Source organism: Rhineura floridana, chromosome 14, assembly GCF_030035675.1.
Source record: "Rhineura floridana isolate rRhiFlo1 chromosome 14, rRhiFlo1.hap2, whole genome shotgun sequence".
Classification (NCBI taxonomy): domain Eukaryota; kingdom Metazoa; phylum Chordata; class Lepidosauria; order Squamata; family Rhineuridae; genus Rhineura; species Rhineura floridana.
Genome location: NC_084493.1, coordinates 13,635,044 through 13,660,725, shown reverse-complemented (window position 1 = coordinate 13,660,725; position 25,682 = coordinate 13,635,044). Strand labels below are relative to the sequence as shown.

At 45.8% G+C, this 25,682-nt stretch overlaps 1 protein-coding gene across 1 annotated transcript in view; it reads left to right on the top strand.

Moving 5' to 3' along the window:
- The first annotated feature begins 1,940 nt into the window (after nucleotides 1–1,940).
- HDGFL3 (HDGF like 3) overlaps nucleotides 1,941–25,682 on the top strand; it is a 45,348-nt gene continuing 21,606 nt past the window's right edge. The window contains exon 1 of the mRNA XM_061594990.1: nucleotides 1,941–2,717. Within this exon, the coding sequence (XP_061450974.1) occupies nucleotides 2,634–2,717 (84 nt within the window). The 5' untranslated portion in view covers nucleotides 1,941–2,633. The remainder of the gene's footprint in view (nucleotides 2,718–25,682) is intronic.

Below are 25,682 nucleotides of genomic sequence, written 5' to 3'. Positions count from 1 at the left end.
AGTTCAGTGACATCTGGAAGGCCAAAGGTTCCCCACACCTGCTTTTTATGATTGATGTGAGATGTTTTTTACCAGCTGTTTATATCTTCTGATCTGGCCCTTGAGAGTGGGCCAGTCTGTGGCTGCCTACATAATAGTGCAGCCCTATACATGTATACTCAGAAGTAAACCCTAGTGAGTTCAGCAGGACTTACCCCTGAGGTGGGGGGGGGAGCTTTGGCCCTCCGAGTGTTGCTAAACTACCATTCCCATCAACCTCAGCAAGCATGCTCAATGGACAGGGCAGATGGGAGCTGTAGTTCAGCAACATTGGGAGGGTCAAATGTTTTCCACACCTGGCCTAACCATTTTCCTAAGGACCTGTGTGTATGTGTGTGTGTTTAAGGACTTAAGGAGAAGATGATTCTGAACATCTCCTGGATGCCTTTCCTTCGTGAAGGGAATCTGGTTTTTTGTGGGTTTTTTCTAAAAATGGCTTGAAGGACATGGTGCCTCTAGACCAGCCTTTTTCAACCAGTGTGCCTCCAGATGTTGTTGGACCACAACTCCCATCAGCCTCAGCCAGCATTGCCAATGGTCAGGAAAGATGGGAGTTGTGGTCCGACAACATCTGGAGGCACATGGGTTGGGAAAGGCTGCTCTAGACTGTCCCTTCCTGTCCAAAGCAGCTGTAAAAAAAACCCCAAAAGAGATTTCCTTTGAGCCCTGGCAAGTGAAAGACCCATTGCTTTCTTTTTAAAATTACAGAATGTAGAGAAGAATTAAAAATGCTGACATGTTTTTCCTCCCTGGCTTTATGTTAGTAACTGGAAACCCCCTGGGCCAAATTTCCTCTCCCCCCCCTTAGAATTTTGCCTCTTCTCCTCGCCAGTTGCCATCTAGGAGCAAAGGAGATATAGAGAAAGCCTTGTCTTGTAATATACACCATACATTTAAAGCATAGATAAAGCATAGGTATAGCCCCTTCCTCAAAGAATCCTGGGAACTGCTGTTCACCCCTCACTGTGCCACAATTCCCAGCACTCTTAACAAACTATAGTTCCCGGGATTCTTTGCGGCTGGGAAATGAGCTTTAAATGTATGGAGAGGGCAGAGCCTGCAACAACAATATGTGTGCGAGTCTGAGTGAGACAGGGAGGGAGATGACAGACTTTCTTCAAATGGCCACCTAGGAAAACTCTGGCCAAGACTTTCTCTCCTCTCTCTTTTTTTATACCCTTTTCCAGCAACTGAACCGGAAGACAACATTCTGTCCGAGCCGAAATAAATAAATAAATAAATAAATAATCTGTCTGCCCTACTGTATTTGTAAAATTTCCTGCTTTTCTCTCTGGCATCCTAAACCTAACAAGGGTCCCCAACCACCGGCAATTCTGATTTAGGGCCTATCGCAGACTGTTGGAAAGAGCATCCTCTCGGTCCGCAAGCAGAATTCCGTGAGGCCTAGCATCACCACCACCGATCACATGGGCACCCTCTCCCGTTTTGGGAGGAAGACAATGCCCCATTTCCTGCCAACATTCAGGCGGGCCCCCCGCGTGCTCAGGCGATTCGGTCTGCGTCCTCCCAAGCAGAGCTTTTCTTTGTGTGGCTAGGAAAGAAGAGGCGCTTTTTTCCTTTTCTGCTTTTGCCTGCAAATTATTAAAATTTACTCTTGTATTAACATGGAAAGATTCAACCAGGTTCCACCTCAGATTCGATCTATTCATCTCTTTCTCTTTCCTTTCCCAGCGCGCAAAGAAACGCGAATAAAAGACTCTCCCGCCCATTCCTGTGTGTGTGCGCGCGCGCCCACAGGCTCCTCTGTCAAGGCGCTCGCTCGGCGCGTCGTGTCTGTTTTCACAGAAAACGATCCGTGTACCTAGAAAATAACAGGAAGGGAAAGGAGGCAGAGAGCGAGCGACCAATTGACACGAAAAAAAAGATATATATCCTGTTTTCGGTCCCTGCCCAAGGAATAATTCTGGAGGAGAAGGATCCATATTTCTCTCTCTCTCTCTGTTCTGCTGAAGCTGCTGCTGCACCGGCCAAGCTTCAGGATAGGAAGCGCCGCGATGTAGGGAGCTCAGCGCGGCGGGAGGTGGCGGCGGCGGCTACATTTCCCCCCCTTCTGGCAACATTGTTACCAAGCCAGGGCTTGGGGGAGGGGGATCTCCGCCTCCCCCCCTCGCACCCCCCTCCTACCCAGCCCCCAGCAGCCTTTCCTAGCTAAGAAACCCCGCGAGGCTGTTGGATCCCTCGATTCTTGGGGGCTGCTGGTAGTGGTGGTGGTGCCAAGTCCAGGGCCTCCCCTCCCCCCTTTTGCACACACACACACACACACACACACGCGCGTGCACAAACACACACACGCGTTTCCCTCTCCTCCTCCCGCCGCCACCGTTTGTGCTGTGCCTGGGGCCGATCCTTCCCTCCGGAACCTATTGCTCGATTCGTATTCGTATTTTTTTTTTTTTTTAAAAAGAGAGGGGCAGAGGTGGGGGCGGCGGCAGCGATCGCCTCTTTTCCCTCCTCCTCCTCCGTGTTCCCTCCCTTTCCAGAGTTTTGGAGGGTCAGGGGCGTCGGGGAAAGGCCTGGGAGTGGTGCTGGGGGTTGCCTCCGAGTTGGAGACGGGGAGGGCAGGGCAGGACCCGATGGCTCGTCCGAGGCCCCGAGAATACAAAGCTGGAGACTTGGTGTTCGCCAAAATGAAAGGCTACCCGCACTGGCCGGCCAGGGTGAGTACGGAGAGAGGGATGCGGAAGGGGGGGGGGAGAAATCATTGAAGCAAGGGTGGTAGCGGGGGGGAAGATGTCAAAGGCTCTCGATCGTAGCCTCCACCCCCGCACCCCGGGGCCAAGCCTCTCCCCGCGGGGCCATCCTTTCTTCTCTCCCCCACTCCCCCGCGCCGCAAAGGTTTGCTGCTACTGCTGCTTCGCCTTTCCCTTGCCTCTCCAGGGGCGGGATGGAGCCATTGCATTTGCAGAGAGGGAGGGGGAGAGACGCCAAAGAAAGCCCCACCCCCGCACACACATAACCTCCTTCCTCCCTTCCATGCCCCACAATAGGAGAATTGAGGGTGGGGGAGGGGGAGAGAGACAGAATACAAATCTTTGCCTCCTTTTCCTATCGTACCTCTCCTCCTTCATTATTCTTTGATCTGCATCTTTATCGGCAAACCTCCCCTCCCCCCCGCTAGCAAGAACGATTGTTGGGAGGAAGACGGTGATGAGAGCAGGCGGTTGTACCTGAAGTATTGTGGGGGAGGGGAGGGGGAGACAATCTCTGCATGACAATGATGCTGGTGTATTATACCCTGGCTGGTTCTCGCTCCCCACCCACCCACCCACTCCCGTCCCTAACAATGCTAAACTCACTACTCAAAGCAGCCACCATCACCCCGCCCCCTTGCTCCTTTTGCAGGCAGAGAGAGAGGGGAGAAGGGGTTTATGAATTATGATTAAATCTCATAGGCGCTGCATAAGAAAGCAAACAATCCGTGCCCCGTGCGCCTGGGGACCTTGACCATCCTTGCCGTTTGGCTTGGAGTGCCCAGCAAATGGTTGGAGCCTAAGCTTGGAAATGTAGCTGTAGAAGTAGGCACAGCCTGACCGAAGGATGAATCAGGTACACAGCCAGAGGGGGGCAGGAGGAGGATCCTGGCAGCGCTTGAATTATAGGGAGATGCAGAGGGGGGGGGAGGGGCTGGCAATGGGGGGAGGAGCATGATTTGATTACAAGTGGGGGGAATTCGGGGTGAGCTTTGTGCCTTTCACAAAGCACAAAACCCTTTCCTCTTCCACCATATTTTGAGCCCTGGATCCTGGAGCTGCAGTCATTTTCTTTTGTGGGTTTTGAAGTTGGGTTTTCATCTTTGCATTTAATGCCGGGGTTTTGGTCATGAATGCAATGGAGGGCGGACAGAGGCTTGGCTGTTGCCAACTTTTCAGACAGTCCCTGTAGCTGTGCCATTGGCAGGAGCTTAATCTCCAGCACATCATGCTGTTGAAAAGCTTCACTGGCAGAGCATGCTGTGGTTACAGGTACAGGAACAGGCCAAGTGCGTGTGTATGTGTTTCCTGGGCAGTGTGTGTGCATGTGTGTTTGTTTCCTAGCTAACTGGCAACCACAATGGAGGCAGCTGGAAAGTGTAGCTGTCTGGTCCCTGTTTGTGAGGGGAAAAAGAATGATTGCACATTCAGAACACAGTTCACTCTCATGGGCTAACAGCATACAGTGCCGTCAGTGAACCCAAGCATGTATTCAGTAGCCACATAAAAATCCACAGCTATTAGGAGTCCACCATTATTTTCCCCAAACCTTTGCTTCTCCTAAATCCAGTATTTATTTATTTGTATTTGATTACATACAACAGAGATGACTCGGGGCCACATTTGAGGTTAGACAACCATCCCAGGGTCACATGGCAGCCATATTTGTGGCCAAAATGGCCACCAAACACATGTTTGCTCTTGCATGTGTGTACTGGACTCACCACACACATTAAGCACACACCCTCTCATTCACACACACATGCAGACTAACAACATCCTGTTCTGGCTCGTCTGCACTGGCTTCCTATTTGTTTCCGGGCTAAATTCAAAGTGCTGGTTTTGACCTATAAAGCCTTACACGGCATGGGACCGCAATACCTGGTGGAGCGCCTCTCCCAATATGAAACTACCCGTACACTGCGCTCAACATCTAAGGCCCTCCTCCGAGTACCATCTCATCGAGAAGCTCGGAGGGTGGTGACTAGAAATAGGGCCTTTTCGGTTGTGGCTCCCGAACTGTGGAATGGTCTCTTCGATGAGGTGCGCCTGGCGCCGACGCTGCTATCTTTTCGGCGCCAGGTGAAAACCTTTTTATATTCCCAGGCATTTTAATGCGTATTAGTATATGTATTTGATGTATTTTGCTACTGTTTGATTATTTTGTTTACCTTTGTTGGTTTGATTTTATTGTATTATTGTATTTATATATTTTGATTGCTTTATTGTATGTACACCGCCCAGAGAGCCCTTGGGCTTAGGGCGGTATATAAATAAAATAAAATAAATAAATAAATAAATAAATAAACATTCACATACCACACACATACAGGCACATGTTGCATTCAGTCTCCTCACAATTCTGGACAGGGAGGAGCAGTTGAAACCTCTTCTCAGCCCAGCGCTGCAATGGGCTGATTCCTTCCCATTGCTGCACTGGGTCAGGTGGAGAGGTTTAAACCTCTGAGCTCAGCTTAGCATTGTGACAGGGAAAGCAATTGCTGTCATCTCCTCATCACACTGCTGCACTGGGAGGAGAAGATCCTCATCTTCCAGCTCAGTGCTGTGATAGGTAGGAAGATGGTGGCTGGCTCACCACTTCAAAAGGATTCGTGGACCCGATGTGGACCACAGCATCATACACCAGAATAAAATGGGGAATCAAATTTGATGATGCACTAGCCTCTGGAAAATGGGAGCATCTAATTATAAACATCCATCTAATTATAAACACTTTTCTAAAATAGTGCATGAGTATTGGAGGCATTCAAGAGGCAGCTGGACAGCCACCTGTCGGGTATGCTTTAATGTGGATTCTTGCGTTGAGCAGAGGGGTTGGACTCAATGGCCTTATAGGCCCCTTCCAACTTTACCATTCTGTGATTCTATTGCAAAAATATAGAGAAATGACAGTTCCCTAATTTAAAAGAGGAGGCATCACCCTCCAGGAGGTGCCCAGATCTTCCTTCTTGAGACCATCTTTCTATTCTATCCAATAATATTGTCTATGTAACTCAATGGGAATCCCCTTCAAGACATCTTTCTGCTTAGGGGAGGGGCCATAGCTCAGTGGTAGAGCACCTGCCAGAAGACCCCAGGTTCAATCCCAGGTATCTCCAGTTAAATAAATCTGTCAGGTGATGGGAAAGGGTTTTTTCCTGCCTGAAACCTTAGAAAGCTGCTGCCAGTCAGAGTAAACATTAACGGGCTACATGGACAAATAGGTCCCATTTGCACTATACATTTAAAGCAGCATCGTATCTCTTTAAATAGTCATGGCTTCGGCCAAAGCATCCTGGGAACTGGAGTTTGTTAAGGGTGCTGGGAGTTGTTAAGAGACCCCCTATTCCCCTCCCAGAGCTACAATTCCCAGAGTCCCCTGGGAAGAGAGATTGACTGTTATACCACTGTGAGAACTGTGAGGGGAATAGGGGGTATCCTAACAACTCTCAGCATCCTTAACACACTCCAGTTCCCAGGATGCTTTGGGATAAGCCATGACTGCTTAAAGTGGTACAGTACTGCTTTAAATGTATAGCACAGATGCGGCCATCTGATCTCATATAAGGCAACTTCCTTTTATGCAGGAAGGTGTGATGGACCCAAGGGCTTTATAGGTTTTCCCCCTCTCCCTGAAGCAGAATCTTCTATCCGAAGACATCTTAAGCCTATTTGGCTGCAATCCTAAATAAACCTACTAGAAAGTAAGCCCCATTGAACACAGTGGGACTAAATTCCAAGTAATTATGCATAGGTTTGCACTGTTAGTCCATATGCTAGGAGAATGTGGCTTGGGACCATCCGGGCTTAGTCAACTCTCTTCGAGACAGCAACTCTCCATCTCCTTGCACCATATTTCATGGAGGGACACTCCTGAAATCATAATGCATTGTGACTTGGGGACTGTGTTCTATCACAGGTGCAGGTTTGAATACATGAAATTAAAAAAATTAGTTGAAAATGGAATTAAGACTCTAAAGCTGCAACCAATGTCCATCAAGCATTCTGTGAGATGCATTCTTTAGCACCTTGCTGTCTATTCGCTGTGTCTAGTATCTCAGCCCAATCACTCGGCTCAGTGGTCAACTTTGATGACACAGAGCCATTGAGTAGGGAACCTGTGGCTCTCCAGATGTTCCTACACCCATAATCTCCAGCCAGCATGGCCAATGGTAAGGGTAATGGGAGATTTGCTGTAAATCACCCAGAGAGCTTCAGCTATGGGGTGGCATATAAATGTAATAAATAAATGTAATAAATAAATGTAAGCTAGTAGCATCTGGAGGGCCACAAGTCCACCACCCCAGTCACTGAGGAAGAATTGGGGGAGAAGCACATGTTGGGTTGGCAGGGTGGGTTTCTTCTGAACCCAGCCGGCCATTGTGGTTTAAGCTCAATGTACACTCATAGAAGTCAACATTTCTCATAAATGTAAAGTTTGATGTCCTGTTTAGAGCAGATGTGGAGAACCCTCAGATGCTGCTGAACTACAATTCCCATCACCCCAGCAAGAATAGTCAGTGGTCAGGGATGATGGAAGGTGCAGTACAGCAGCACTTGGAGGGTCAAAGGTTCTCCATATCTTGGGTGAGATTGTTGGACTGAGTCCTGGGCACCCAGGGTTCAAATCCCCACTCAGCTATGAAGCTCACTGGGTGACTTTGGGCCAGTCACTATCTCCCAGCCCTATCTATCACACAGGGATTTAGCAACACTTCAGATCTACTAATAACTCAAGGCAAAATCCATCCCAAATTGGGATGTAGGTCTCATTCATTTCAAGGGTGGAGAGAAGCCTATACAGTTAGTAGGACTGTGAAGGGCTCAACATTGCCTGGAATGTGCCTTTGGTCACTAGTTTCCATACAGACAGTAGTCACAACCCAGCACAGACACTCCTAAGCCAGCTGAAATAAATGAGCTTAAGTGAAGGATAGCCAGCATGGTGCCCTCCAGATGTTGTAGACTACATCTCCCAACAAGCCTTTTAAGTAGAGACCTTATCCAGACTGCGTTTTTGTTGGAACTGCTCTTTAAGATGTTTTTAAAGCTTTTTTAAAAAAAGATGTTTTTTAAGATGTTTTAATATATTTTAAAGCCTGTTTTTATGAAGTTTTAGAGTGTTTTTAGTGTTGTTGCTTGCCACCCTGGGCTCCTACTGGGAGGAAGGGCGGGATCGAAATTTAATAAAATAAATAAATAAATCAGCCTCAGCCAGGATGGCCAATCAGAGATGATGGGAGTTGTAGTCCACAGCATCTGGAGGGCACCATGTTGGCTGTCCCTGGCTTAAGGGTATGTAAATGTTGAGTTGTATTGCAGCTGGTAAGTACAACTTTGAGAGCAGCGATACCCAAAGGGCAGGGTGAAATCTGCCAGCTGGTCCCTAGAAGTCTAGTGGTTTGGGTTGCCAGCCTGCCAGTATTGAGCAATTGAGGATATAAAAGGATTTTGCTTCCAGATTAAAGAATCACCAGATGAGCCCAGAGCAAAGAAAATAATTGTCTTTTTGCATATCTTTAATTTAAAATAAAAGTTTAGAAGCCAGCTTTGTGGGGATACTCCGCTCTGTAGTTCCACTGCAGTTATCCCTGGAGCATCTAAATCTCTGCATTCCTTGTTGGCAACCTGCTCTGTCAATCCACAGCCTGAAGATCTCAAGAAAGTTCCTCTTGGGCTCTTCCATGACTTAGGACAACTAGGGGAGCTCTGCCTCTCCGATAGCATTGCTCGCCAGCCAAGAACTATTAAACAAACACACACCCAACCCCAGACTCCCAAACACACACACACACAACACCCCAAACACACACAAGGCACTCCCAGCACATGCACAGGCACTCCCATCAACACATGCGCGTGCATGCACGCACACACACACAGGAAACTCCCAAAAGCCCCCCCCAGGCTGCTGCTGCCTCAAACACTTACCTGCCTCCCGCATTGTTGCTGCTGCCCGCTCATCCCCCCAGTCACTCACCTTCTCCCCTCGCTCGCTCTCCCCCTGCTGCCCCTCCTCCCTTCCCGCCATCTTTGCTTCCCTCGCTCACTTGCCTGCCGTCCTGCCCCCACGCCCTGCCCCCACGTGTGACCACTTACAAAGATATTATATAGTTAGATGAGATAGATAGCAGCTAGTGATTCAAATGTTTTTGTTTATGACCAAAAGCCACCACAAAACAAGGCTCTGTTTAGGCCACAAGGAAGATGTATACTGCTATAAAAATGTAAATCAAATTAATATAACCATTCTCTTGGAATACAATGACCAAAGGGTCATTACTGTATTTAGAACAGGAAACAACTCCAGTACCCATCTCTTCCACTAATGTCTGAAATGGAAGTAAGAGTCACAAGGGCTACGCTGTACCTCCGCTGTGAGAGGCGGTTTGCTTCTGAATGCCAGTTGCTGGGAATCACAGATGGGGAGAGTGCTTCTTGTGAGCTTCCCATGTGCATCTGGTTGGCCACTGTGACAATAGAATGCTGGACTAGATGGCCCCTTCGCCTGATCCAGCAGGACTCTTTTTACGACCTTAGCTTGTCAACCCCCTCTTCAGATTTTCCAGCAGCTGCCGAAACTTTTCAGAATTAGACCAGAGTTGACCCAGTGGGATAAATGACAGGCAGCATAGAGACACATTCAACTGGAAGCTGAAGAAACTGTTTCATGAATCTGTAGCATTTCTGATCATAGGGTTGTAGCCAATGTTAGTCCTACTCAGAGCAGACCCATTGAAATTATGGCACATGACTAACTTGGGTCCATCCATTTCAATGAGTCTACTCTAACTTAGTTTGATATCCTTGGTTTTCAGATCCAGAGGCAAAAGATCCATGCTACTCTTGTTTTACTAGGGCTGCTTCCAGGTGAACATTTTAAAGGAACAGGATACAGCAACCTTGCAGAATCTAAACAGTTAACTGGTCTGGGAGATGCCTGGATGGGCGACTGCCTGGGACACCACTTTGAGAAGTTGTTGTTAATACAGCAGGGCCCCGCTTTTCGGCGGCCGGCTAAAATGGCGGCTAAAATTAGAGTAAGGCCCCACTCATTGTTCCACTTTTACGGTGTTTGTCAGGTGCCATTTTATTGGAGTTCTGCTTTTCAGCGGGTTTCACTTTGAGGCCGGGGTCTGGAATGTAACCCGCTGTATGAGTGGGGCCCTACTGTAATTAATTGATACACATCTTAATGCCAAAATAGGCTTCTAAGCTGTTTGTGAGGTATAAAAAACAATTTACACAAACATTAAAATATAAACACCCATAATTAAAACACACAATAAAACAATCCCTTTAAAACAATGCAGCAGTTAAAACAGGAGTCTTACGATGGTAGGAAAGTGGGCTATACATTATTATCATCATTATCGTTATTACATCCCACCCTTTATCCCAACAGGAGCCCAGGTTGGGAAAAAACCCAAGTGATAAAACAATAAAAACATTTTAAAAACAATTCCAACACAGACGCAGACTGGGATAAAGGTCTGTCTACTTCAAAGGATAGTTGGAAGCATAAGCCATTTGTATCTTGCCCTTTCTCCAAGTAACTAGGGCAAATCAGTCTGCTGCCTGAAGGCCATTCATGGGAACTATTTAGGCCGTAGCATTTAGCTGTGGGGTTGCCATGCTTTGCTCACACCCTTTTCTACAGGACACCCACCCAACACCACCATCCAACCATTGACAAGCTCTGTCTTCCCTGTGCTTCCACCCTTTTCTCAAACCACAGAAAGTCCAACTGTTTCCCCAAGAAGGTAGGAATATACTGCGGTCTCTGCTGGTGTTGGTGTCTTTTAAGTGCTATTCTTCCATCTCTTTAAAAGGGCAGGGCGGCGATACATCAGGAGAGTGAATTTGTCACAGCTCTGCATCCATTCATTACAACTTTTGTGGCAGGCACCATTTTGTGACACCATTTTCGTTTTTTCAATTGATTGTTTAATTATCGCTACAGTGCTTTTCCATATAGAGGCATAGAGTTGTAACACCATAATGTTATAGTATCATTGCATTGTATAAATAAACATTATAGAAGTATGGTGTTATAGGGCAATGTAACTCTCTTTCATTTAAAAAAAAGTGTTTCAGTGATAATTTTAAAAATGATTTAAAAATATTAATGGCACTCATAAAATGTAACTACTACACAGGCTGTAATGAATGTGTACTAAGCTTCAAATTGCCCCACCCGCAGCAGCTACGCCACGCCCACTTGTTTGGACAGAACATAGCAGGTTGCACACATAGAAAAAGCCCAGCATTCCCAATAGTGAGGGAAGTCAATTGCCATAAAATACAGTAAATTTAATAAATAAATAAAAATCCACTCGTAGCTTACAACAGAAGAGGACCAGTGCGGTGTAGTAGTTAAGAGTGCTGGACTGGGGCCTGGGAGCCCAGGATTCAAATCCCTGCTTGGCCATAAAGCTACCTGGGCAACCTTGGGCCAGTCACTGTTTCTCAGCCTAACCTACCTTACAGGGTTGTTGTGGTGATAAATTCAGGAGGGGGAGAACCATGTTTGTACACCACCTTGAGAGCTTCTTGGAGGAAAGGTGGGATATAAATGTAATAATACAAGAAAACAAATAAAAATAACAGTAATGATTGGGTAGTGCCAAGAGTCACCCATCTGGAAGCAGCCCATGTTGCGTTTTTTAATCCATTTTATACTCAACAATCTTGCAAGGTAGGCTACTGACTAGCCCAAGATCATACCAACTTCATAGCTGAGCAGGGATTTGAACAAAGTCTCCCAGTTCTAATCCAACACTGTAACCACTATATCACATGGCCTCACCACCCCCCTTAGCTAAACTTTCAAAACAATTTCATGAAAATCACCAGCACACACATATTTTACTGACCTCCCTTCTCACTTGTTGTTATTGTTGTTGACACTTTTTCCCCAAATTGAAAACTCAAAGTGACTTACAAACATTAAAAACAGACATATGTCTTTTTGGGGGGCACACTTACAGCCTGAAGGTTGGAAAAGAAACTAGCAGTGTGTCTTCACAGAGGTTACTAGGAGTGAATGCCTTTTAGTCTGGAATGCGAATACTATTAACGAATGACAGACAGTAGGCAATTTTTAAATTGAATTTTCATTCTAGCCAAGATCGTTTTTTTACTTTTTCAGTCGCAGACTTGTGCAGAGGGCAGGGTGGTGGTGGTGGAGTGCATAAAATAAATAAAATCAATTTATGTATAACGTGTGAAAACAGCTTTAGACAACACAGTCCAATCTGGTGTAAATGATGTGCTGGTATCTGAGACTCCCAGGGGAATAAGAGATTTGAAATAGATTAGGCCACAGTTCTGAAAGGTACAGCTGTTAGCACATGAGATAAGATGGACTGCAAACTGTGGTACCGGCTTACTAGATTTCACAGAGATACTAACAGACTGTTGTTGTTGTTGTTAGGGCTAGGCTGCCAAAGAAGGGCAAGACTATGTCACTTAAGACATTATCTGCATAAGCCAGATAGGGATGGGTTGCAGCTCAGTGGTAGAGCATGTGCTTTGCATGCGGAAGGTCCCAGGTTCAGTCCTGGGCATCTCCAGGTAGGAATGAGAATGTCCTCTCTCTGAAACCCTAGAGAGCTGCTGCCAGTTGGGGTAGGCAATACTGAGCAAGATAGACCAATGCTCTGACATGAGCTAATGGCAATGATTAAAACCCCATGAAACCAATTTGTCTTTTAAGCCCACATAATTCTGCACCTGAGAAAAGGTCCTCAAATGCAAAGATGTATCACTGAACACCAAAGTCAGGATCATTCAAACCATGGTATTCCCGATGTCCATGTATGGATGTGAAAGTTGGACAGCGAAGAAAGAGGATAAGAGAAAAATTAACCCATTTGAAATGTGGTGTTGGAGGAGAGCTTTTAGCATACTATGGACTGCGAAAAAGACAAATAATTGGGTGTTAGAACAAATTAAACCAGAACTATCATTAGAAGCTAAAATGATGAAACTGAGGTCATCTTACTTTGGACACATCATGAGAAGACGTGATTCACTAGAAAAGACCAAAATGCTGGGAAAAACAGAAGGAAGTAGAAAAAGAGGAAGGCCAAACAAGAGATGGATTGATTCCATAAAAGAAGCCACAGACTTGAACTTACAAGATCTGAACAGGGTGGTTCATGACAGATGCTCTTGGAGGTTGCTGATTCATAGGGTCGCCATAAGTTGTAATCGACTTGAAGGCACATAACGACGACAACAAATTCTGTACTGAGACAGGGGCTTTAGCTGCAACCCTAGACAGACAGACAGACAGTAATACCTCAGTAAACAAAGTAGATGCGTTCCTGGACATTACTTCTTTAACAGAAATTTTGGTACCAGAGGTAAGAATAAGATGGAAACAATAGGGATAGGTTCCTACACCTGCTCATAGATGATGGGGGCAGCTTCAACGGGGGCTTTAAAAGATGCTTAGCTGACACCCACCCAGAGCTTGGAAAAGTTACTTTTTTTAATACAACTCCCATCAGCCCCAGCCAGCATGGCCACTGGATTGGGGTATGGGAGTTGTAGGTCAAAAAAGTAACTTTTCCAAGCTCTGCACCCACCCACCCCACTGAATCGTATTGGATCTTTCCCTCCTCAGCCCTGGAAGAAAGCAAGAGATGGGGTTACACTCCCCCTAAAGGAACAGGTACGTAGTTTGGGGGTCTTATTAGATCCGCTCCTGTCACTTGAGGCTCAGGTAGCCTCGGTGGCACGGAATGCATTCTACCAGCTCCGGCTGGTAGCCCAACTGCGACCCTATTTGAGCAAGGAGCATCTTGCCTCAGTTATCCATGCTATGGTAACCTCTAGATTGGACTACTGTAATGCACTCTACGTGGGGCTACCTATGAAGACGGTTCGGAAACTTCAGCTAGTGCAAAATGCTGCGGCCAGAGTTCTCACTGGGACAAAGAAATTTGACCATATAACACCTGTCCTGGCGCAGCTGCACTGGCTACCGATATGTTTCCGGGCCAGATTCAAAGTGTTGGTTCTTACCTATAAAGCCCTAAACGGCATCGGACCGCAATACCTGATGGAGCGCCTCTCTCGCTATGTACCTACCCGTTCACTACGCTCGACGTCGAAGGCCCTTCTCCGGGTTCCAACCCATAAAGAGGCCCGGAGATCAACAACTAGATCTAGGGCCTTCTTGGTGGTGGCCCCCGAACTATGGAATGCCCTCCCAGACGAGATACGCCTGGCGCCTTCTCTGTTATCTTTTCGGCGCCAGGTAAAAACTTACCTTTTCGCCCAGGCTTTTTAAATTTTGTAAATTTTTAAATATTTTAATTTAACATTTTAAACTTAATATGATCTTAATTTAAATCTCAATGGCAATTTTATTAATGTTTTATAATTGTACTATATATATATTTTTTTCCACACTTGCTCATATTTTAATTGTGATTTTATTTGTTGTACACCGCCCTGAGAGCTTTCTGCTATAGGGCGGTCTAGAAATGTAATTAAATAAATAAATAAATAAATCTCTTTAATGCAAAGCTTGCCAGTTTATTGATACCAAATCAAAACATAGGCTAGTCAGTTTCACCTTAAAGCAAAGGCACAGGCTTGAAAGTTTATACATAGTACAGCAATGCTTGTCAGTTTCTCCTTAAAAAAAAGCTTTGGTTAAAAGGAGTTTTGTTCCTGGAGGATTTCTTAACTAGGGTATTTGGGTAGATGGAAAGTAAGTATCCCTGTGGATAGAGAGGTTTTTAAAGTAGTTTTTTTTAAAAAAAAAAAACTGCAGCTGATCATGCAGCTCAACAGGCATATCAACTGCCCAAACCTAGGGTCACATCCACACATTTAAAGCACATTACTTCTCCCAAAGGATCCTGGGAACTGTAGTTCCCCCCTGAGCTGTTATTCCCAACACTCTTAACAAACTACAGATCCCAGGATTCTTTGGCGGTAGCCTAGGACTGGTCCAAGTCTTTTTAACAGTGCTATTGCTCTCTGAAATTCAACACATTCCCCATTCATTGAGATTGAAATATGAGATTTACTTTATTATACTGATAATTATGATGCTATAGCACAGAGGCTTTACACAAGATGGATTTCATTTCTTTTAAATGTCATTTAAAGCAGTTGACATTTTTCATGGAAAGCAGTGTGGGTTTTTGTATGTGCTTTCATTAGGGCAAGCATTGGCCACATTTTGAAATGTTTCTGTGCAACTATATTTTGAAAGTTGAGGTTGGTTTTTTTAAGTATTATTTTGAATGTTTCTGGAGACAGCTGCTTTTAAAAAGAAAGCATTAGATATTGCCTGGCCTGAGATATAATTATGAGAACTGGCAACTGTGCCTTTGAAGATGGCGTGTGCCAATTATGATGTAGAAAGGCATTCTGGGAAAGTGGCAGGCCGATAAGGATCTTACTGTATCTGTCATGTCTATATTCAATACTATTGCAATAACGCAGAACAGGGTTTTGTTTTGTTGTCCATAGCAGGCATGATGTGATTCTGTACTCGTGTTTCTCTGAACCCTACTGTGTGGCAAAAAGGTTGCACCATCAACTGTTGGTTTCCAGTGTTCTTCAACTTTGGGTCCCCAGTTGCTGTTGGACTACAACTCCCAAGGTCCCTTGACTAGTGACTAAGCTGGCTGGGGATGATGGGAGCTGTAGTTCCAGAATTTCAGAGTGGGGTTTCCCAGCCCTACATAGAGATGCCAGGGATTAGAACCTGGGGCCTTCTGGCATGCAAAGCCGATGCTCTGTTACTGAGCTGCAACCTTTCCCCTATTAAAGTACATGCTGCATTATAGAATTAGCAAAAGAAAATGGCTAGGTCCCCACTCCCAAGCAGCAAACAATCTAAGCTGAGATTTATTTAAAGGGTTTTTTTGTGGGGGTTACCTTGCAACTGAAGAGACATGACACAGGATTGGGATGGAAGAAAAAAAAAGTATTATGTCTTCATAGTTAGATTTCTCTTTTATTTATTTCTTACATTTTTATCCCACCTTTCCTCCAAGGAGCTCAAGATGGCGTACATGGTTCTCCTCTCCCCATTTTATCCTCACAAAAACCCTGTGAGGTAGGTTAGGCTGAGAGACAGTGACTGTCCCAAGATCACCCAGTGAGCTTCATGGCCAAGTGGGGATTTGAACTCTGGTCTCCCAGGTTATAGTCCAGCACACTACCATTTACACCACACTGGCTCTCAGTACACACTGGCTCTTTTCTCATACAGGTAGTGAGAGGTGTACCTGACTGCAAGGTAGAACTGTGGCTTCCAGGTTGTGGCCTAGGGCAGTAGTTCCTTGAAAGTTCAGACTAAAACCTGGAGCGGATTCCACTGCCACACTGACATGGAGCTATCAGCCACCGCTGGATTTACTCTGTCCCTTTAAACTACTTAGTTAAGTGGGAGATAAAGAAGCTGTGGCTCCTCTTGAGTTTCTGCTTTCCCTCCCCTCCCACCTGCTGTAGCATGCATACGGTTGCCAGGTCCATGGCCTGAGACTGATCCTGTATCTTTAGGAGAAGAGAAGGCTAGCCAAGTGCAGGTGTTCTTGCAACTCTGTAATGGGAAAAGCCACAAGGTGGAATTCTCCCTTCCCCCTGCACAACTTTTAAAGATACAGAAGACCTCTTGGAGGCTGGGCCTGGCAACCAAGAGGTCTTCTGTATCTTTAAAAGTTGTGCAGGGGGAAGGGAGAATTCCACCTTGTGCTTTTTCCCATTACAGGGTTGCAAGAACATCTGCACTTGGCTGACTTTCTCTTCTCCTAAAGATACAGGATCAGTCTCAGGCCCTGAGCCTGGAAACCCTATCCCCGTGTTACAGCCTGGCAAAGCAGGCCACTCCTTTCCTTTATTTTTAAGGGAGAAACTCTCCACATTCTGCCAGATCCTTCATGGTTCTCCCCTGGTTTCACCCTTCTAGCTCACTAATTTTGCACATATTGACTCTGAAGTAAGCTCCCCTGAGCCCAGCGGGATTTATTCCCAGGAAAACACACTTGTGGCTGCAGCCTCCTAAGAAAGGAAGTTTGTAGACTAGGTGGCATGCAGTGCTCCCTATGATTTTATGTCCAGAATCAGTATATCTCTCTACACTCTAGATGCAGCCAGGACAGGGCACGTCTGCATGGTTGCCTTCCTGTGCTTTCAGTTCAGTGCTTTGGCACTAAAGCAGTGGAATGGATGTTTTCCTAGAAAATGCAGGTAGCACACAGCGAACTTGCCTCTTGTCTCACCACTACGAGGCAGGGGACTAGCACAGGCCGAGTTCTGTGAACTGGGTGGTTAGGAGCACACTGGATGCACATAATGTGCAACATATGCAATTGCCTTATATACTGAGTCAGACCATTATTCCATATGGCCAAGTGCTGCCTTCTTTTGCTCTCTGGCAAAAGGTCATTGCCAGCCCCTTTGATCTAGAGATGCCAGAGATTGAAACTGGGACCTTACGCATGCAAGGCATGTGCTCTGCCACTAAGCCTGACATGTCACATAGATGCATCAGAGCCCGTAAAAATGCTTGCGCACATAGGCTTTGCTCCCATTAGATACCATGGCAAAACGTCACCCTGAGTCTTTTACTGAGGCTGCCATCCAATACAGACATAACTAGGAGTAAGTCCTGTTGAACTCAAGAGGACATATTTCTGGCTAGACATGTGTAGGGATGCTCTGTAAATCAGTAAAAATGGGTCCTTTATCCAATTCCTTTCCTGACAGTTTCACACTATATGGATGGCATACTATACCATTCCATGCTTTCTTCCACTGTGATAGTGGGATAGTGTCTGCATGCACTGCCTAATTAAAAAGCTATTGTCTTTATTTACTTCACCTTATTGTCATGCAGGAGTTCGGTGCAACTGCTTAAACACATAAAGTGAACTGTGATCTTGAAAAGCTTTTCTGGACTGAGGCCCAGAAAAGAAATGCACTTTAGAATAACCAGCCAGACCATTCAGCCATCATTGCAAATCTGGGAAGCTCTCTCTCCCCACCCCCACACCCCCAAAAAGGTACCTCTAGGGATATTAAAGCCAGGCCAACTCTGCCCCCACCATCCCAATCCACGATTTCAAGGAATGCACATTTCTATAGTCGGCAACAATCGATCAATAAATAGCATCCCTTCTAGATTATTTCTAGTGTTCTCTCTTCCCTGTCCCATCCTGATGATCAATATTCCAGCAAGTATCATGTTGATGGTAAGTTGAAAGACCATCTTACCCCTTATATACCCAGTTGATCACTGCTGTCTGCAGGTGAGGGCCTCCTGCAGATACCACCTTATCAGGTGGTCCATTCTGCACAACATAGGAAACGAACCTTTAGTGTGGCGGCACCTACCCTGTGGAACTCCCTCTCCTTGAATATTAGACAGGCGCCATCTCTGTTATCTTTTTGGTGCCTATTGAAGACTTTCCTCTTTCAACAAGCCTTTTAAGTAGAGACCTTATCCCAGTCTGCTTCTGTGTTAGAATTGCTTTTTAATATGCTTTTAAACCTTTTTTTAAGCAATATGTTTTTAACCTTTTTTTTATGACTTCGAGGCTTTTTTAAAAAATGTTTTTCAAGTTGTTTTGTTTTAATGTATTTTAATGTCTGTTTTTATGATGTTTTAAAGTGTTTTTAGTGCTTTTGTTTGCTGCCCTGGACTCCTGCTGGGAGGAAGGGCGGGATATAAATAAAATAATAAATAAAATAAATAAGTTCTTCATGATAGGCAAGAGGAAAGTTGTGTTTTTTTCTGGTGTCTCTACCTTGTCTTTGTGTTCCTAGTGTATTAGAAACGGCTGCATCATTTTCTCATATTGGTGTCTATGTGTGCGTATGTAAGTTAAGCAAATTATGCGCACGGGGGAAATATTGGCAAGCGACACTCTGGGTCCTACTTGCAGCTCTTGTTTGCTCTCTTTTCTGGGCATGAGCAGTACAGCCATTTATCCCTCTCTCTGAAGCTGTGGGAGTGTTTGCCTCCCTCTGAAGGGATTTTTAAAGAGGTGGGGAAGCATTAAGTAAGCCCCGCTATTGATGGTTGTCTGATGAGCATGAGTAGCAACAGGTCGCTTGTCACCATGTTAGCACAACAGAGCTTTTAGGTTGAGAGGATGTTAAGAAGAGGATGATGGATTATATGAGTCTTTGACTTGATCCAATGGGGAGGGGGATCTTCTTGCATCTTTAACACTTCCCTCTTTCTGAAAAGGAATGTTCCAGGGTGTGGAGCTAGGGTTAATTGAGTATTTTGTTTGGTCTGCATTTTTCAGCGAACTGACCTGATTCACAGAGCTACAGTTCTCAGAGCAGCTTAACAGTCAGTCCCTCTTCCCAGAGAACTCTGGGAATTGTAGTTCTGTGAAGGGATTAGGGAATCTCCTAACCACTCTTAGTATCCTCAGCAAACTGCAGTTCCCAGGTTTCTTTGGGGGAAACATGGCTGTTTAAAATGTTATAATACTGCTTTAAATGTATAGTGCAGACAGGGCCATAGAAACCAAATCAGACTTCCAAATGCACAGATGCAAAACGACACACCAGAAATATAGACCGATCTGTCAATCCTGAGGCAGAATGCAGGTTATTTTTTCCATCTGGGCAGCCACCAAAAAAAATGCCTCTCAAACCCAGCCAAGAAAAGGGTGATTCCTTTCCTTACTATAACATTTGGAAGAACACTCCATTGGTTGGTTTTGCAGCCATCATGGTGTCACGATGAACAAAGCAAGAGTCCTGTGGTAAGAATTTAGGAAATTGCCTAATACCGGGTCAGACCTTTGGTCCGTCTAGCTTAGTATTGTCTACACTGGCTGGCAGCGGCTCTCCAGGGTTTCAGGCAGGAGTCTCTCCCAGCCCTACCTGGAGATGCTGGGGATTGAGCCTGGGATCTTTTGCATGCAAATCAGTGGCTGTGCCGCTGAACCTCAGCCCACACTCTTAAAGACTTCCAAATATATTGTGGCATACGTTTTGAGGGCCAGATATCTACTCTAAACCACTGCTTCAGATCAGGGCCTGAAACTGATCCTGTATCTTTAGGAGAAGAGAAAGTCAGCCAAGTGCAGGTGTTCTTGCAACCCTGTAATGGGAAAAACCACAACGTGGAATTCTCCCTCCCCCCTGCAGAACGTTTAAAGATACAAAAGACCTCTTGGAGGCTGGGCCTGGCAACCAAGAGGTCTTTTGTATCTTTAAAAGTTGTGCAAGGGGAAGGGAGAATTCCACCTTGTGCTTTTTCCTATTATAGGGTTGCCAGAACACCTGCACTTGGCTGACTTTCTCTTCTCCTAAAGATACAGGATCAGACTCAGGCCCTGAACCTGGCAACCCTACTTCAGATGCCTATACTTGCTAGCTTAGGAGACTGCTCCATGCAGCTGAAAGATTTGGCGCCGTGTAGCAGTAGCTGAACATGCGAGCTGGAAAGCTGACATCGCCTGCCCTGCCTCTGCCACGAACTTCTTAGGTGTCTTTTCGTAGGCAACCATTTCAGTCTTAGTGCTCCATTTGAAAGATGGAGAAAATGATGCTGGTTTACCTCACGGCAGGGCTGTGGAACCTTATATTCAGTCTGAGGACCGCATTCCCTCGTGAGCAACACGCCGGGGTCCACATAGCAGTGGTGGGCAGGGGCGGAAGCAAAAAGTGGGCAGAGCAACAGATGTGACTCTTCTCTTTGTACAGTAGGCTATATATTCCAGCCATGCAGAAGCTGGATGTTTCTACATACATCTATCCACACACATCTCTCCATCTAGGCAAGTTCAACATCAAAGGCCCTCCTCCGGGTGCCTACTCAGAGGGAAGCCCGGAGGATGGTAACCAGAAAAAGGGCTTTCTCAGTGGTGGCCCCCGAATTATGGAACGATCTCCCTGTGGAGGTACGCCTGGCACCAACATTATTATCTTTTTGACGCCAGGTTAAAACATTCCTTTTCTCCCAGGCATTTTAATTTAATAAATTTAATAATTTAATAATTTTTAACATTTTAACATCTCAACTTATTTTTAGCATCTTAGTATGCTAGTATATTTGTATTTTAGATGTTTAAATTGTTCTATAAATGGTTTTAATTGTATTTTTGATGTCTTGCTTGTTGTGAACCGCCCAGAGAGCTTCGGCTATGGGGCGGTATAGAAATTTAATAAATATAAAAAAATAAAATAAAAGCCAAAGCCATTATTGCAGTTCAAGGGCACATTCAGGCCAGGCAAAAACCGCTTGAGGAGGAAGTAGGGCTAGTGAGGGGCCTGGCCCGTGGGGAGAGGGTATGGCCTAGGAAGGAGGGCATCGTCTGGAGACAGCCCCAAGGGCCAGATCGAGAGGCCAGAAGGGCCGCATTCAGCCCTCAGCCCCAAGGTTCCCCAGCATCGCCTCACAGGGTTGTTTGGATGGCTCCAGGGGTCCACAAATGTTGGTTTAGCACAGGGCTGTGGAGTTGGAGTCGGAAGCAATTTTGGGTGGAGTCGGAGTCGGTAGAAATGTACCGACTCTGACTCCGGCTTCAGAATAAATTTTGATTGACAATTTTTAAAAAAAAATAAATTCAAAATGTCAAAGAAGCTTCCCATGAAGTCAGCTGTAGTTGAGCATCTCACCATAACTCAAGATGGAAAACATTTTGTGTGTCAGTGTATGACACAGGACCCAGATGAAAACAAATGCTGTGACGCCAAGATCAGTGCATATTCAGGCAGCGATAAAAATGCTCCTATGAGAGCTTCCAATTTAAAAAGACATTGACAGCCTTTTCCAGGGCTGTGGAGTCGGAAGCAATTTTGGGTGGAGTCAGAGTCGGACAGTAGAGAAATAGAGGAGTCGGAGTCGAAGGTGTGGCGTACCGACTCCACAGCCCTGATTTAGCAGGCAACGTGCATTTGTGATTGCCACCAATCCCTTTCTCCCCTTGTGTCCTCTGCCATGCCCAGGAGGCTTGGGAGGGTGGCAGGATCATCTCATATGTACGAGGTGTGAAGAAGGTAAAAAACAGCAGCAGACACTTCTCCTGCTGCAAGGAAGGGACTCTTCCTGCTTTTTGTTTGTTGTTATGTGCCTCCAAGTCGACTATGACTTATGGCGACCCTATGAATCAGCGACCTCCAAGAGCATCTGTCATGAACCGCCCTGTTCAGATCTTGTAAGTTCAGGTCTGTGGCTTCCTTTATGGAATCAATCCATCTCTTGTTTGGTCTTCCTCTTTTTCTGCTCCCTTCTGTTTTTCCCAGCATTGTTGTCTTTTCTAGTGAATCATGCCTTCTCATGATGTATCCAAAGGATTATAACCTCAGTTTCATCATTTTAGCTTCTAATAATAGTTCTGGTTTAGTTTGTTCTGTTGTTGTTTTTATGTGCCTTCAAGTCGATTATGACTTATGGCGACCCTATGAATCAGCGACCTCCAGTAGCATCAGCTGTAAACCACCCTGTTCAGATCTTGTAAGTTCAGGTCTGTGGCTTCCTTTATGGAATCAATCCATCTCTTGTTTGCCCTTCCTCTTTTTCTACTCCCTGCTGTTTTTCCCAGCATTATGGTCTTTTCTAGTGAATCATGCCTTCTCATGATGTGTCCAAAGTATGATAACCTCAGTTTCATCATTTTAGCCTCTAGTGATAGTTCTGGTTTAATTTGTTCCAACATCCAATTTACTGCTTTTTACCTGTTTGAAAACTGTAGTGGAAGGGAGACCTCCGTGGTAGGGACCGGTATGTGTCTGCTTCCCAAAGGGATGGATGGCCTTGCCCCAGGCAAGCTGGTGCGTGGGTTTGTGGTTTCCTGATGTGAAGCTCTTTAATAATAATAGTTAGAATTCAACATAGCGTTCTTAGAGGATTCAAAGAGCACTACATTTCTTCCTCAGTGAGTAATTTTGTTACATTTAAAATGTATTCTGATAGTGAACTTAGTTCTCTGAGTGCCATTTGTTTTGTAGCCAAAATGGTACTGCCCACATACACAAGAAGGAGACATTGGCAGGCTTTGGGGAACCCCAAGAAGAGATAAAAATAGAAATTAAAAAATTGAATGAATGAATGAATAAAGCAGGGGACCCCCCCCAACCCAATATCCCAGTGAAAATTGAGCAGACCAGGTGGGAGGGGAGATGGAATGGAATATCCTGGGAAAGGGCATGACAGGTTGGTTGCAGCCCTGAACTATTATAAAGAGAGAAAGGGACATCCTGCCCTGAGCTTTAAGAATATAGCCAAAATAAAATTTAAATGAATATAAGTTGTTGCAATAAAGCTTTTGTTGCCGCTAATACACACCTCCCATTCATTTGAGTCAAGGAAGTCCCCAGCTGACAAACATTGTATTTGATTCTGTTCTATAAATGTTGGTAGAGTAATTTTAAGAAAAGATGTTCCTTTTTCTGTGGAATGGGAATGACATGAAGACTCCAAAAGAGAGCATGTCTGTCTTTTTGGTATGGCTGTAGCAGCTGTCCACAAAAATGAGCTTGCTTGTTTAATTTGTTCTGTGCCTAATGCAATGGGGGAGAGAGAGAGAGAGAGAAAGAACTTTTCTGATGACCTAGAGCCATCAGAGTAGCCAGACGTAAAGGTAATGCCAGGGTAGCTGACATGGTGACCTCCAGGTGTTATCGGACTACAACTCCCATCATCCCCGCCACGCTGAGGCTGATGGAGGCAGACAATGTCTGGAAGGCACCACTGTGGCTACTCTTGAAATAATGAGTCAAAACAGAAAGGGGCGGGGGGGGAGTCTGTCTGCTTTAGTGTTGGGGCCGGTTCAAAGGTCAGCATAGTCAGGCACCTGCCAAGATGGACAGCTAATCAGGGTCACTGGGTCAAGAATACATTTTCCACTGGTTGGCAATGGAGGGAGGGGAGCTCATAGGAATTCTGCTGTAGGTTCTCTGCCGCAGGGGTGGGGAGCCTGTGACTTTCTGGATGTTCGACTCCAGCTCCCATCAGCCTGACTCAGCAGGGCCAATGGTCAGGAATGATGGGCATTGCAGTCTAGCAACAACTGCAAATTCCCCCGCCTTGCCACCAGCAAATGCTGCCTCCAGAAATGGGTGATCACCCCAGAGAGGCTCCTTCAGATGGCTTCCAGGGGGCTGGAGCCCTGGAGAGAGCAGAAAGCAATGCTCCCAAACATCCCTCCCACTGGGAAATCTCCCCAGAGGCTACTAGGCCACTGCTGAGGCCTCCGGGATGACCCCACATTTCCCAGCAGTCGGGACAGCAGAGGGAGCTCTGTTCTCCTCCTGGGTTCCTGTTGGCGCCTTCTCGGTGGTCCTGCTGGGGCAGAGAGGAGGAGGAGGACAGATCCAGCTGCTGCATTTTGGGCAGGTGGGTCAGAGAGCCCCCCCCAGCCCGTAAAACCCAGAAATATGAGTTTTCATATTATATGTGGGAGGAATTGTGGGGTTCTGCAAAGTGTTATCCTCCCTGAGAACAGCCAGGGCAGACAGGGTTTGTTCAAAGACTCATGTTGCCTGGTGGCCATTGGGACTGGCCGGGCAGAAGGCAGAGAGGCCAACGTTAAGTGGAACCAGAGCCAATGGCAGGTGGAATTCTAGCTTTGCCCCCTAAGAAGGAGGAATCTGATGAGCAGTGGCACCACCTGGACCGATTGTAAATAGCAAGGCAGGCAGGTAGGGGCTGGCTGAGAGCAGATGGAAGTTGGTTAGGGGCAGTGCCCCATTTGCCCTGATGCTTTAGTGGTCACCACTATGAATCTTCCCCTTTCAAGCGCAGCCCCAAGGGGTGTGTATGTGTGTTCTAGATCACCCTAGGTGCACAGGACAACAGTGTGGTCCAATAGGCCTGGCTGCTTCTCTGCGTTAACTTTTCCTTTCCCTGCATCAAACCGACTACGCCAGACACTGTGAGTGTGGCCCACTCTCGTTAATTTCATCACTCATGGGGCAAAGCTTTTTGACCCAATTGCATCCCTTTCCCCTGCAAGTTAAGGGCAACGAGTCTCTCCTTGGCAACATCCCTGCCCTGAACAGCAAAACTGTTGGCAGCGCACATGAGGATGGCAATAAGGCATTTAGCAGTGCACGCCAGAAAGAGCCGGCACCCAGACAGACGGCTCCAGGAGCTGAGCTAATATATCTTGGGAGTGGCTAAGAGAAACATTGCTGTAAAACATTTGGAACAGTAGTAGCAAGAGGTCGATTATATGAAGAGGAGGAGTGGAGATGCAGACTTATTTTGCTTGCAATCTCTGTTTCCTATGTTGCTGGATATGCTCAGTGTTGAATGAGCCAGGTTAAAGAAAAATGGAGATCTAGAAAAATAATGGTTTCCGGCTTAGCAGCACTGTCAGTGCTGTGGCTTTATAGGCAAAGAACAAACTTCCTAGTCCTCTGTAGGTTATCAGAGATGCACAAACTAGCAGTCCAGGGTTTCAGGCAGGGGACTCTCCCAGCCCTACATGGAGATGTCAGGGATTGAGCCTGGGACCTTCTGCATGCAAACCAGATGTTCTACCACTGAGCTAAGGTCCATCCATCTCATTGAAGCTGGTAAGCTATTGCTGGTTTTGGTGTTTAGGAGTACCTTCAGATGACCAGCGCTGGAGGTCAGGCCTTGTTCACTTATTCTGGAGATGCTAAATAGTTGCACCCTCTTGGAAAGAGGTTCTGAAAAGGAGCAACATTTTAGAAACTTCATTTAGAGGGGGTGCCATGTATTCTTTGATGGGGTATATTCCAAGCTCTTGGAAAGTGGAGTCAGAATCTAAGGGGTGGTTTAATAGGGCCACATCAGTTCCTAAACATATCTTATTACAGAACTGGATAGCAACCAAAACCCATCAGTAAATCATTGCATTTAGGATACGCTAGCTTTGGCAACACATGGAAAAGATTGTATTGCATAATTTTTTTTAAAAAAAAGATAATCATTCGCAGCAATACGGCAATAATTCCTTGATT